General features: G+C 54.5%; 1 protein-coding gene across 9 annotated transcripts in view; it reads left to right on the top strand.

Moving 5' to 3' along the window:
- Nucleotides 1-1,486: 1,486 nt before the first annotated feature.
- LOC118077095 (phospholipid-transporting ATPase ID) overlaps nt 1,487-13,894 on the top strand; it is a 76,032-nt gene continuing 63,624 nt past the window's right edge. For 2 of the 9 annotated variants that reach the window (XM_060280418.1, XM_035100439.2), the window contains exons 1-2: nt 6,730-7,056; nt 12,335-12,416. Coding sequence is in view for 6 of the 9 variants with exons in the window: in XM_035100439.2 (XP_034956330.1) it covers nt 6,967-7,056; nt 12,335-12,416 (172 nt within the window). In the remaining 3 variants the exon portion in view is untranslated. The other 7 variants (XM_035100440.2, XM_035100444.2, XM_035100445.2 and 4 more) reach the window with 7 other exon arrangements.

Below are 13,894 nucleotides of genomic sequence, written 5' to 3' on the forward strand. Positions count from 1 at the left end.
CTGTACTAAGAAATGCAAACCCAGATGAAGGTGTGCAGGTAGTGGAACAGGTGAGGATGGGGTTGCAAACCATTCCCTCCAGGGATCCTGTGCTGGCTCTGGCACCTCTTAAGCCCTCTGCATTGCAGGGGAGTTGGGTGAAACGACCCTTTGGGTCTCTTCCAACTTTACAATCCACATTGCTTGCTGTGACTGAGCTGCACATGCCGCCGTTCATCTCGCCCACTCTCTGCAATATTTGCAAATTCTCCGAGTGCAAGCCAAATGCTTGCAGGGGGCTTTGGGGGGCTGAGCCTACGTGTCACAGATACCAGCTGGGGCTGCAAAAGGCTGTGAGCTGCTGCCGCCTCGCTGCTGCCAGGGGCACTGCAAAATGGCAATGGCTTCTGCAACACCTCCTGCCTATTTCTCCTCCCACCCCCCAATCCACCCCCGCCTGGGGCCCTGTTTTTAGAACACCAGGATTTCCCCACCAGCTCTTGCTTCTGCCTGGCCTTGCAGTTCTCCAAAGTTTTGATGTGCTCACTTCCTCTCCGAAACGTGTGATCTGTTTCCCACAAGTCCAATACGATGCAATGGCAAAGAACCTTCCCATTTCTCAATTCCCTCTCCAGATATCAACAGCCTGCCTGAAGCAGCCGTTTGAGAGAAACAGATCTCTTTTTATTGATTCCAGACGGACAGATTCTGGGGCACTTGGCAGCAAGAGCAGTGTGTGAAACACGATTAACTCTGGCTGTGCCCTCATAAGAACATAAGGAGCCTTTACTTACAGGATCTAGAAGCGGCTATTACAGCAACAAAATGAAGGCAGGGCTATAACTGTTGTCTAAGTTGCAAAAGGACAAAATGTAAGTTCACAAATGGCGTCTGAGCTGCAGAGATCGGGCCTGTCCATGCAGTCAGCTTGAAAGCATGGCGAAGAAAGACAAACAAAGTCATCTCACAGAGTTCTCTCTAGAAAATGTGACAGGAAAGCTCTGTGAGCCTCAGACCCTTCATGTTCCCATCTGCCAAAGCATGACATGTTGGTTTGAGTGCAATAATGCCCCTCCAGTATTCTGAAGCATCGCTGTGGAGTTAGAGCAGAACCCTCCTGGCTAGTAGCCATCGAGGGCCCTCTCCTCCTCCGTGAATTTGTCAATCCCTCTTTTGAAGCCACCCAAGTTGTTGGCCAACCCTTCCTGCAGTGGGAGGGAGTTCCATAGTTTAACCCTGCGAAGAAGGACTTTCTCCAGACACTTCCACATGCTACTCCTATCCAGGCTTAAGGAAGCTCATGACACGTGGAAGCTTGCTGCTTTACCAGCCCCCTCCTCTGGACCGGCCCTCCTTTTCGTCCACTGGCTTTTGGCAGAGGATCCGATGAATGCACTCTGGTGCTCGCCCCAGCTCAGCCCCTCTCACTTGCGCACCCAGCCGCCAAGAGGGGTGTGAGCTTTTCCCAGGGCTGCAGCCGAGGGACCTCTGAGCAACAGCCCTCGGCTCAGTGGCAAGTCCAACGATCAAAGGCCTCTATTTGCTCAGTGCTGCTCTGTGCCATCTCCCGCCCTCAGGTGCAGGAAGTTGGTGAATCCTCCCCGCTCTCTCTGCCGCCAAGGTGCTCCTGAGCTGTGCTGCTGCTGCCAGGATCACGGCAGGCACTACTGGGGTCTCCTGGGCAGGGTTGCTGTGCACTTGGGGGCATTAACGGATTCTCAACAGGACTTCCGGCTGCACCCATTGGGAGCTGCATGCATGCCTGAGTTTCAAAGGAATGGTTATATGGTTGCAGCCAGGAATCGTCTTGTGCTTTTCTGTCGGACGACTACGGAGGAAAACAGAAGTGCCTGTGAGCCGCCAGGTAAGTCTGGTCCCCTGATGGCCTCTGGAGGGGGAGGGGGCCTCAGTGCCCATTGGCCTGTCCTGGCCACCCAATAATCCCCTGTTCTTCTTTCTCACCTGGAGCCTCCCCTGATGGTGTGCGGACTCACACGCCAGGCTGGTTCAGGGGCTCATTCAGCTCCTCTTTACACATTGCAGGGTTCACACCTGGCCTTGCAACAGGTGCAGGGGCCGGTCCCCAGCACCCACTAAGCCTGGATTCCCTCACTTTTCTTCTCCCTTCCCCTGCAACAAGTAGAAAAAGATGGTGAAAGGGAATAAGAAGGCGAAGACAGTTGAGGTTTGTTCCCTCAGGCCTTCTGATCAAATGAGCAAAGGAGGAAGCGAGGAGGGTCAGTGGGGCATCATTTGTCTTCCATCCGTTGCAAAGACCCTCCTATTCCCAGGCCAGTGAGGCTTGGCACCATTCCCCCCCCCCCCATGGCTTCCTTTTCTTTATTGAACATGATGTTTACATTCCATCTTTGCATTGAACAAGACAATAAAAAGGTTGAATTCATTTCAACAAAAATAACAACACTGGAACCACACCAGCAGCAAATAAAAGCAGCAGAAGGAATCTGCCCCCAAACCCGAGGTGCAATAAAGATAACTCCCACTAAAGATAAAAATCAAGTAGCAGCATAAAACAGGGCTGGTTTATGGTTCAAGGCATGTGTAAAAAAAATGGTGCTCATACCCCGGCACCTGAAACTAAGCAGAGCGGGTGGCAGGTGAACTTTTCTGGTGAAGGTGTCACCACAGAAAAGCCCCTGCGTTGGCTTGAGACCAGCCGCTCCACTGTGGGTGGGGTTTGCAAAGAAAGGAGTCCGCTGCCAATGGCCTCAACCTCCAGGAAGGTTCCTATGGGAGCAGGTGGTTGGTCTCATTACCAGGATGGCCTAAGCCAGCTCTTTCCATTGTGCCTGGAAGCACAGCTCTCAGGCTGACGGAGCGTCATTCATGCGATGCACCACAGCTCTGAGCTTCTGCAGCCAACACCGCCTCTGGCTGGTGAACTGTTGCGCTGCTGCACCCTGTGGGCGTCCGCCCTGCGCTTGAGGTTTCTTCTGGAGCTGAGCTTGTGACCAAGGTGGTTTTCTTGCCAGTTCCACTTTGTAGGAGCTCCCTGCTTTTGCTCCTGCTACTCCTCTTCCTCCTTTGTTACGCAAAGCTTCACAAGGACGGAGGAGCCCCCATCTCCCCCACCCCCTGCTCTTCAGCTCCGAAGGCTCGTGACCAGTTCCAGGCAACTGTCTCTCCTACATCTTGCTCCCGTTTTTCAGAGCTGCTTCTTTCTCCGCAGGAGCACCATCTCTTTGATTTATGCCTCCTTTATCTCCTGCCACTCTTCCAGGAAGCTCAAGGTGGTGGGCCTGGCTCTTGCCCTCACCATTATCACACACACACACACACACCCCCGCAGGGTAGGCAGTGACTGGCCTAAAGGCCACCCGGTGAGCTTCATGGCTGAGTGAGGATTTGAACCCAGCTCTCCCAGGTCCTAGTCTGACACTCTCCCTCCTGCACCACACTGGCCCTCGTCTTACAGATTCTTCTAGCGAAGGCTTCCTAGGGACTCAGGCAAGGGCCTCCTTTGTCCTCACAGGTGATGGCATTTGCCAGCTTAAAAGTTTCCTGGCCCCCAAGTGACCCTGGCAGAATACGATGCCAACACTCCGCTGCTCAACCCTCCTGACCCTCCTGAGTGGCGCACAAAGCCAGATTGAATGACAAGGCTGAAACTCTTCCAGTAGTGGAATTGGGTTGCCTTTGGGGCTCTCGCTCTCTCCCAGGCACCGGAATATTGCCTGGTGCTGACTTATGGGGGGTCTGAGGTGTGCAGGAGATCGTGGGGAGCCTCAGGCTATGAAGGAAGCCAGACGAAGGGGAGCGCAAGCAGCTCAAGCCTAGCCCTGAAGCCGACCGGGTGCTGCTTAGAGCATGTAATCGGGCCTCTCCCCCCCTCCCATGCGGCAGTGACACAGGCTGTGAAGAAGGCTCCTTCCGCACCTGGCATGGCACCTCCTGGTGGTCAATGGGTGCAAAAGGCACCTGGCGCCTGGCTAATTTTGAACACTGGGGGAGAGCTCCCTGCGCCCTCCCTGCCTCGCCATTGATCTGAGAGGGAAGGGTGGGCCGGGAGGAGCCTCTGGTCTGGCCAGGGATTTGAGCTTGGCCTCCAGTTCCCCCCCCCCCTTGCTCCTCTTCCATGCGCCCAAATGCCACCTGGGAATAAGGTTCAAACGCAGGTATCCTGTAGGGCAGGGCTGGGGAACTTTTTCAGCTAGGGGGCCACATTTGCTTCTGGGCAACCTTCTAGGGTCCAGGTGAAAAGCGAGTGTAAAAATGAACATGGATTTTACTCTCACACAATAGGCTTATTCCAATTCACATTTGCGTCTCTCTCCTCCTCCTGGCAATCTCTAGGCAGCAAACACACTCGAGGAGGGTGCCAAGCAGGGCTGGTGTGGCATGGGAATCCCAAGGGCCAGAGAGCAATGCCTTGAGGGCCACACTGAGTTCTCATCCTTGCCCTAGAGGAGCCTGAGGAGAGGACACGACTCCTGCATTTTTGCATCATTCCAGAAAACACCTAACTGGGCTGGAGGAAGGAGGCCAGTTCCCGTCTGGCAAGAGGGAAGAGGCAGGGCTGCCTGGGGGCTGTGCCACCCATCCTGCACACGCTGCCAGCAGGCATCCTGGCTCCACCTGCTGCTTCCACAGAGCTCTTGATTATCCGCGCTGCTTTAACAAGCTCCACTGTGCTGTTCTTGTCTCTCAGGCTTGAGTAGCCGTGATGATATTCCCTCGCGAGGCTCCCCTGAGGATCGCCAGAAAATGTGCTTTGGCAGGCTGGGCTGCATCTTGGCTCCTCTGTCATCTCAGGGAGCCCAGCAGGTGCCTCCAATAAAGCGATGGAGGGGGCTGGTCTGGGGGGGGATTTTTCCCAGGCTCCTCGTGAGGCTTCAGGGGTGCCAGGGAGAAGCCTAGCCCAGCAGCAAGACCCAGGGGAGGGAGACAGGCAGCCAGACCCAGCACAGGGCATAAGGAGAGTCGGCTGCATCACACCAACGGCCACTCAGTCCAGCATCCTGTTCTCACAGGGCCAAGCAGATGCCTCAATAGGAAACCCATGGGCAGGATCTGAGCCCAAGAGCAACTCCCCTTCCTACATTTTCAGAAGCATTTCTGCCTCCAGCTACGGAGGCGAAACAGAGCCATCCTGGCTAAGAGCCATTGATCGCCTTCTCCTCTTCCTATTTTAAGGCCGCCTGAGTTTGTGGCCATCTCTGCCTCCTGCGGCAAAGCCTCCAACATTTCTCCAATGAAATTAGGGACGTCCCATTCCATAATGATGATTGGGGCCGCCTTAAACATATCCGGCGCTGTGGTGCAAAGCTCCCTCCGGCGGTGCCCCCCGTTTCCCAGAGTTTTTTTAGGAAGGACGGTGCTGCCGGCGGGGCTGAAGGAGGGAGGCAGTGGCTGGAGGACAGCTCCTCCGGCAGGAAAGAGGTGGAGGCTGGACACGGCACCTCCCGGCTCAGCTGGCTGCTTCATGCCACGGTGGCCACGGCAGACAGAGGCTCCAGGTGTGGCGCTGCTTTGGCGCGGCATGGCGGAGGCGGGTGATGGCAGCAAGCTGATACTGGGGGACGCCGCGTCCAGCCTCCGCCTCTTCCTTGGGCGCCCTTCAGAACTTGGCGCCCTAGCGCCCTGTGCCACTAGCCTCTATGGGTAAGACGCCCCTGATGATGATTTTACTCTTTAAACCCCACATATCTTACTGGGTTGCCCCATCCACTCTGGGCAGCTTCCAACATATATATATATATATATATATATATATATATATATATATATATATATAAAATTAACAATTAAAAAAAACCTTCCCTTGCCTTCCAGCGGCTCGGGGGCCAAATAACTCCATACCCTCCAACATTTCTCCAATGAAAATAGGGACATCCTAAGAAAAAGCAGGACATTCTGGGCTCAAATCAGAAACCGGGACGGCTTCTCTAAATCAGGGACACCCCTAGAAAATAGGGACCCTGGGAGGGTCTGCTGCGGGAGGGAGTTTCGCAGTTTATCCATGCTGAATTTCCAAACCTTCCGCTTCATCGGAAGCCCTCGAGTTGTAGTGTTAGGAGAGGTGGAGAAGGTTTCTCTGTCCCCTTTCTCAAGGCCAGTCTTCAATATATAAACTTCCATCATGTCGCCTTTCCGCCTTTTCTCTAAACAGAAAAGTCCCAGATGCTGCCCCTTTTCCATTTGGGGAGCCTCTCCATCCCCTGGCTCATTTCAGTGGCTCTTTTCAGAAGGGGGCAGTTGCTTCCCAGAGTGGCGGCTGGCTCGTTTGGATGCCCTTCCTGCTCCCCACACCTTGGCATCAGCTCCCTCTTGGTCCTTCTGCTCCAGGCTCCTGGCCTGCAGGGTCTCTGCCTCTGCCTCAAAGCCTGCTGGCTGCTTTAAGGAAACAAGCACCCTTTCCCTATCTACAGGAAGCGGCGGGGGGGGGGGGCTGACAGAAGCCTTTGGGCCTGAGGCCAAGACCACAAAGTGGAGCAAAGAGGAGGAGGAAACGGCAGAGCCCAACTCCTCTGCTTGGGACCTGGAAGAGCTGGCCAGGCTTTGCCTGGCTCTGAGCCCCTCCAATTGGCAGGTCTTGGGGGTGCCTCCTGTTCCCCATAGCTGTGCCCCCCTCTGCTCCCCTCCCCATAACTGGCTCCACGCTGCGCAGAGTCGGGGTTGGACTAGGGAGGGGTGAAGCGGCTGACACATCTGGAACTTGGAAAGGGCCCATGGAGGCGGAGGAAGTGAGCAGCCCGGCTGCAGGGAGGCGACGCCTTGCAGGGTAAGATGGGAGCTCCTGGGGCGACTTGTTTGCCTTCCTGTCAGCCCCAGATGTGACCCAGCTGCTGTCTGAGAAGAGGAGGAGGAGGAGGAGTCGCTGCTTGGGCAACTCTCTTCCCACGCCTACTTTCCAGGAGAGAAAGTCAGAGCCTGAGCAAATCTGGGAGCTTTGCTGGGGGGCCAGACTGCGGAGCTGTGTCCCCTGCTTCCTTTGCAGAAGCCCCTCTCTGCTCTGGGGCAAAGGAAATGCCACGGGGCATGTTTGGGCTCCTGCAGAGGGTTTTGGCGTCAAGGCAAAGGAGCAGCAGGGAAGCCCATCCTCCGGCGGAGAGCAGGGTATGTTGGTCCAAGGCAGGCTGGAGGCGCAGCCAGGTTCCTGGCCTGGGTTCAGCTGGGCGCGTGGTGGCAGCGAGGCCCCTCCTGAGCCCTTGGGAGGTTTCCTTGCTTGGAACTGCAAAGGAGTTTTTACAAGCAGGATCCACTGACAGTCTAGCGCTGATGTCACAGAAATGTGAGTTGGGCTTTTGCTGGCTGTCGTGGGTGCCGCTCTGCTCCCCTTGATTTTGCTCTTGCTAAGTGGCCAGGATCCTGGATCGTCCCTGGCATGAAGAGCAGGGGGAGGGTGGAGGAGGGAGACGGCCGAATGGAACGGAGGGAGACATTTGGGGAGCCTTGTGGGGGCCCTGGATCAGGAGGCCTGCCTGGGGGGGATACCCTGGGGTCGGGACAAAGGTCCTGGACGAAGGTTCCACTTGGCAGTTCCAGACAGCAAGGGGAGCTACCCCCCCTTCCCAAATTACACTTCTAGGTTGACAAGGCAGTGGAGCTTTGGCCAAGTTGGGGAAGAGAAATGTGGCTAAAAGCTCAAAGCTGGGGGACTGGATAAAAGGCAGAGCCTTGCTTTAATCCCAGGCCTCCTCAGATCAGACATTTTTGTGTGTGTGTGTGTTTCTTTTTTCTGCACCTGCCTCCTGGCTAGTGAAGCCAAGTCCGCTCGTTTCAGTCATTTGCCTTTGATCTGACGGACTGACGATGCGAGTTTGCATGTTAGCCAAATGCTTTACTATTTCTGGGACCGCAAGGGGGAATCATCGAGTCATAGAGTCGAAAGGGACCTCTGAGGGTCATCTAGCCCAACTGCCTGCAATGCAGGAAACGTCCCTGACAGGTGACCTCTACCTAAAAACTTCCAAGGAAGGAGAGTCCGCCCCCTTTCACCGTCAAACAGAAAGTTACTCGGAATGCAGGAGGCAACTTCCTATCAAATAGGCAAAAGCTCCTGGTTGGAAGGGAGAGCCTTTCTCCTCTCTCTGGCAGCCACATGGCAGAACCAAAATAGCCTCTCCAAGTCAGAAAGTGAAGGGGACTCATTTTCTCTCTCGACTCCTTTCCCTTTTGCACTGTCTGATGATTCCCAGGCAGCCCAAAGCAACGCTTGTCGCCTCCTCCTTCCAGGCTTATTATTCCTTGACGGCTTCCTGCTTGTGGGATGATGGAAGCTGTTCCCAAGAAGGCTCACCTGGTGCTTTCGTTATATGTCTTTTAAGGCACCAGGCAAAGACTTCCCTCTATATCCTGGCCTTTGGCCTTTAACTCTCTGTGGCCTTTTAGAAGTGGGTGGGATGTTAAGTCGCTTTGGGTTGCCCTGGGCGAGATGAACAAATTTAAAGAATAATATTTGTTGGCATTTGCCTGTCTTGAAAGACAATGGAGTGCACCTCTGGGGGTGAAGTCAAACCGCTGTGCTGGCAGCACTGGAGTGACCTCCTTGGGGTGCAAGCCCGGGCAGTGTGTCTGGAGGTCCTGGGGCTGCCCAGATGACAAGACTCCCCCCCCCTTGGCCTCCCTCATATGGTCCAAAGAAAAGCAGAGGAAGATGTTGGGCACTAGCTTGGCTGTCAGAGTGGCCAGAAGGAGGCATTCAAGGCACCATCCAACCACCTTAGGGATGCTGCTCCAGATTTGTGTTGGGCTTGCCCCTGAAGCCTTTCTTCTGAAGAAATCCCACAAGGCAGCAGAGGTTTAGGGTCAGAAATGTCCCTGCCTAAAGAAGTGTAACGTGTATCATTTCTCTGGCAGAGATCCCCACAGCTCTAAGCAGCCGGTAGGTCCTGCTTATACAGCCTCCACTCCTACTTATTTTTTAATTGACCTGGATTTCTGGCCTGCTGGGTTTTGGTTCTGCCAAAATTATAGTCTTACCGCAGCAAGCAGAACAGAATATTTGCTGGAGCTGCCGGTGTTCGAAATGCTTGGAAGGACATCTTGGAAAGTGCATGAGAGTCTCCTTTCGGCAAAATGATGTGCAAAACGGAAAATTAAAAATAGATTGGGTGACGCGGCCAAAGCTGGAGCCGACCCTGGACAGTGGTGCAATCTCCAAAAAAGGAGACATTCCACGATGCTCCCAGGCAGATGTCGCTCAACTAGATAATTTATTATTTCTTCATCCTAATACGTATGAGAGATGCAGCAAGGCTATACCAAGGAATGAAACAATTTATCAAAACATTTCAAATGGAGTATTTTTTTTATTTTAAAAAAACCACTGACAGAAGTAGAATCTCTCATTTACTCTATCGAGCATCACAAAAACCGTTCCTGTTCATCGCAGAGACCGTTAACCATTTCCCTCTGAGCTGCTGACTGACTGAGCTCACTTGGGGAATGGCTTGGGCTGGTTTGTGTGAATAAAGGGAATGAGTTTTGTTCTTTGGAATGGAAGATTTAAAATGTAGTTTGGCTCTTAAGCAAATGGATTGTTTTTACACTGCCCAAAGCAGTGGACAAGCCCAAAGCAGTGGACGTCTCATAAAGATATCTAAAATATACCTCCTCTTAATTCAACTACCAATCAAAACTAATCTTCAGACTAAAGACATTTGCTTTGCTTTTCTCTCTTGCAAGAGGCCTTTTTAGTTCAGGGTGTCCTCTCAGGCAATACTTTTCAAATCAACTATACACTGCTAGCCCCCCCCCCCCCGGGTAGCAGGGCATTACCCATTGTGAGAGGCTGTGCAGTCTTTTGTAAGACTTGGGCTTCTTTTCTGATATGCACAAGGCACAACCAAAACTGTTGCCCCTCCCAGCTCATCTCCAACACTCTCAATGCTGCGAGGCTCCTCAGCCCCCCCCTCTCTGCCCCTTTCTTCTAAGAGTCCAGTTTTCTAGGGCTTAAAGCCTGGCTTGATTTTTAATATGCTAAATCCAGTGTCTGGTACCCAGGAATTGGGGGGGGGGTGTCCAAGCAAATTCATAGCAATATTTTTAGCAGGCCTTGGGAAATAGTACTGGCTGCATCCCTCTTGCTACTGTCGGGGGTCAAGGACCAGCTCTCCCCGGGCATCCTTGCACTCTTGCCCTGCTGTTGAAGGTGTGTGTCCTAGCCTGCTTCCCATCATGTGTCCGGAATGTGGTTTGCAATCCCTTCCAGAAGCAGAGCAAAGCAAGACCTTCTGGACAGGTCTGGTGCCGGCCTCTTCACGGTCTCTGGGGGCTTCCCTCCCTCCCTGCTGGAGCTGAGCAGGGCTAGCTAGTTGCCACCACGTCCTCAAGCGCCATTAACGGCAACATCGCGGCCGTTGTGCAAATCTGTTTCAGGCCCCAGCTGCCTATTCTTCCCCCTCTCTCTGTTTCTGCAGAGGAACAATCCCTGCGCACTGGAGGGGAACAGTATGGCCTTTAATTGCTGGGCTCTCCTGTTACTGCAGGCGGTTGTCTCGGAAGGGGTGGCAGACGCCTGGTTGTCTCTGGTTACTTGGCACCTCTCTGGGCAGGTAACAGTATAACAGAGTTAAAACACTAGACGAAGACCTGTAGCTGGAGGGAGGGCGGCTCTTGCAGCCTGGGGCAGGGAGACAGAAGGCTTTGCCCCTGCCCTGGTCCAAAGAACCCTCCCCACCAAGGCTGTTTGCCCCAGGATGGAGGCTAGATCCCATTTGCCTTTAAACTGTTGATGAGGAAGCCTCAGTTTAGCTCTGTCTCCTCCCCCCTCCTCTTGCTGTCTCTGTATCTGAGGGTTGCCTGGTCCATGGGGCCAGATGAGGGGCCCCTGCCCCCCCTTATGGCAGGGGCAAGGAGGGTGGGGGTGGAAGACTAAGAGGAAAGGAGGGGAAGGGAGAGGAGAGGGGCAAAGAATGACTAGCAGCACACATCCCGCCTGGCCTGATGTGGCTGCTTGGTGTTCCTTGAGGGCTAGTAGCTTGCAAGGCAGACTGGACTCCCTCAGAAAGGGTGGGTTCTCCTTCCACTGGAGGATTTCAAGCAGAGGTTGGGTGGTCGTCTGTCAGGGATGCTTGAGCTGAGATTCCTGCCTTGCACGGGGTTGGGCTAGATTGGGGTCCCTTCCAACTCTGCAATTCAAGGATTTCAGGTGCTGCTCAGGAGACTCCTGGCAACCTGAGATTTGGCTTCTCCCTGTGATCTGCAGATGGAGCTCTTCCTTGCAACAGCTGCTTGCCTTGTGGACCACCGACCTCCCTGTTTCCCCCTGGGGGGCAACGGCCTTTCGCCTCTTTCAACTCCCTGAGGATCTCAGGCAGGCATGTGGGGCCGGGTGCTGCTGCAGGAGTTGCAGGGGGCCTTCAGGTGGACTGGGCGCAGGCAGGGTGCTGGCAGCTGCCTCTGCTGCTCCCCTGCTGCTTTCTGGTCCTTCTCCACGAGGAGCTCCCTTGAAACTCCAGCAACAGGCAAAACAATGGGGGCGGCTTCTCTTAGCACCATATTATTGCTTGGAAGGCTTGGAGGGCAGTTGCCTCTCGACCTGTTCACTTTCTTTTATTCATAAAATTTATACACTGTTTGTTTAAAAAAACAACCTCAAATTAGTTTATGAAAAAGACAAAACGCTCAAATTATCATAAGAAGAATTGGCAACAACGATTTCAGACTTCTGAAAAGTTAAAGCAGCAATAGACTAAAAGCAGGTTAAGAATTAGAATCATAGAATCATAGAGTTGGAGGAGACCACAAGGGCCATCCAGTCCAACCCCCTGCTAAGCAGGAAACACCACCAAAGCATTCTTGACAGATGGCTGTCAAGCCTCTGCTTAAAGGCCTCCAAAGAAGGAGACTCCACCACACTCATTGGTAGCAAATTCCACTGCCGAACAGCTCTTACTGTCAGGAAGTTCTTCCTAATGTTTAGGTGGAATCTTACCGCACCAGCCGCACCGGAATTGCCCCGGCCTTCTGAATATCTCAACAGGCTTGCCTAAGCAAACATGTCAAAAAGGGTTCAGTGAAGGCACCGGCTTGATTTCGCTGGGCAGGGAGTTCCTCCATGTTGTTCTCGCCCTCATACTGCTGCTCTGCCCTTTTGGGGAGGTCGGGAGGGTGTCGCTTTGCCCCTCCTGCCTCTCCACGCTGAACACCTGGGCAGGAGGACAGGTGAGCGACGGGCCCCCAGGTGGGCTGCAGCACACAGCCACCTGCTGCAAGGCAAAGTGAGGAGCACAGGTGAGCGGCAGCGAGACGGCCGCCCTCCTCCTCGTGGTGCTGTAACCGTACCTGCCCCTTGAACTGTGTCTGCTTCCTCGGAAACAGGGCTGAGCCGCCTGGCCGGAGAGGCACTGGCGCCCTCGGAGTCAAGGTCCTCCTTTCTCTCCCTCTCCAGGAACTCCAGAGCAGACTGCTGAAAGGACCTGCTGGGATGCCGCTCTTCGGATTGGGGCCTGGCCAGAAGAAGCGGCTGGAAGGTAAGCAAGCTGGACTCTTGCGGTGGACACAGTTCCCTGGCTCTTGCCCGATGCCCTGCAAACTCAGCTGCTGCCTGGCACTCCATCCATCCACCTGCCGGGCGTCTGGTTACAGTTCCCTGGCTGGAGCGCGGAGCCCAGGCCATGTGCAAAGGAGACTGGTTAGGCAGCCCCTTCCCACAAGGAGTGGGGGGGGGCAGGGGGGTTTCTCTCCTGAAGAGATCAGATTTGTGGGTCACAGAGATGTACACGGAACACCGGGCTTGGTCCAGTCGCTTTGGCCTGGGGAAAGAGCTCCTTGCAATTCATGGAATCGTGGAATTGTCGCGTTGGAAGGGATCCTGAGGGTCATCTAGTCCAACCCCCTGCAATGCAGGAATCTGTCCAGACTCCTGTTCTCACGGTGGCCAGCCAGAGGCTCCAATGGGGCACCCCCAAGCAGCCCCTCCTGTAGCTTCCAGCAACTGGGATCCAGAAGCAGGGCTGCCTCTCACTATCAGTGCCTGATTAAACCCTGTGGAGGCCCCTAGGAAGTTAAAATCCCAGGGACCCCCTCCCAAATGATCTCCTCATCTTTAAAATTTTCTTTCAAGACCAAACAATATTGTTTTGATCCGTTGCCGTGGGGCACATCAGCCGGGGCCTCCTCTGCCTGTTTAGTAATCCGGCAGAGCTGAGCCGCCCTGAGAGTGGCCTTGAGTGTGGAAGTGCTGGCTCCGTTCCTGTCCTTCCCTCCGCCCTCCCCGTGTGATGGGGCAGCTTCTGCATGAGCCCAGCAGCCTCCTTGCTGCAGAGGTTTTCTCTTCAGGCTGGGGGGGGGGCAGCAGGAGCCCTGGCCTCCCTGAAGCCCTCGGGCGCTTTGCCGTTCTCCCTCGTGCAGGGAAGCGGGAAGTGGAAGGAGGTTTGTGGCCCAGCCAGAGAGCCTGGCCTCTTTCCCCTTTCACCTCTCACTTCTCCTCTGGCTCTTCAGGGTGGGGAAGTGCAAGGATCACATCCGAGAGGGTGGCTGGACCTTTGGGAAGCGAAGGAGGAGAATCTCTCCCCAGGGCTGCTCTGTGGCTTTGAGGAAAGTGGCTTTCTTGAACTCCGGCAGTGCATTTTAGTTTTTGTGTGTTGGGAGGGGGGGGTGCGGAGGCTGAATTTCTCGTTTTGTGCTCCATGGGCAGCTTAAGCAAGAAGAGAGGAAATTGTGCAACCTAATGCCAGATCATTGCCTGCTGATTCCTCCTCTGGAAGCCTTTGACTTGTCCACGCAACCCCCCCCCCTTCGCTCGCCCTCGCCCTGGCCAAGACGTGCCCCGTTTGGAGATTGGTCTGCCCCTTTCATGCAGGAGGGAAAGTGGGGCTCGGTTGCTCCTGCGAGGCTTATTTCTCGCCCACCCCTCATCTCAAACTTATTTCTTGCAGGAGAGCAGCCCAATAGGAAACCACAACAGCCATCAGTTGCGGGGGGGGGGGGAGTCAAGGCTGCCCACTGA

Source organism: Zootoca vivipara, chromosome 11 (genome assembly GCF_963506605.1).
Source record: "Zootoca vivipara chromosome 11, rZooViv1.1, whole genome shotgun sequence".
Lineage (NCBI taxonomy): Eukaryota > Metazoa > Chordata > Lepidosauria > Squamata > Lacertidae > Zootoca > Zootoca vivipara.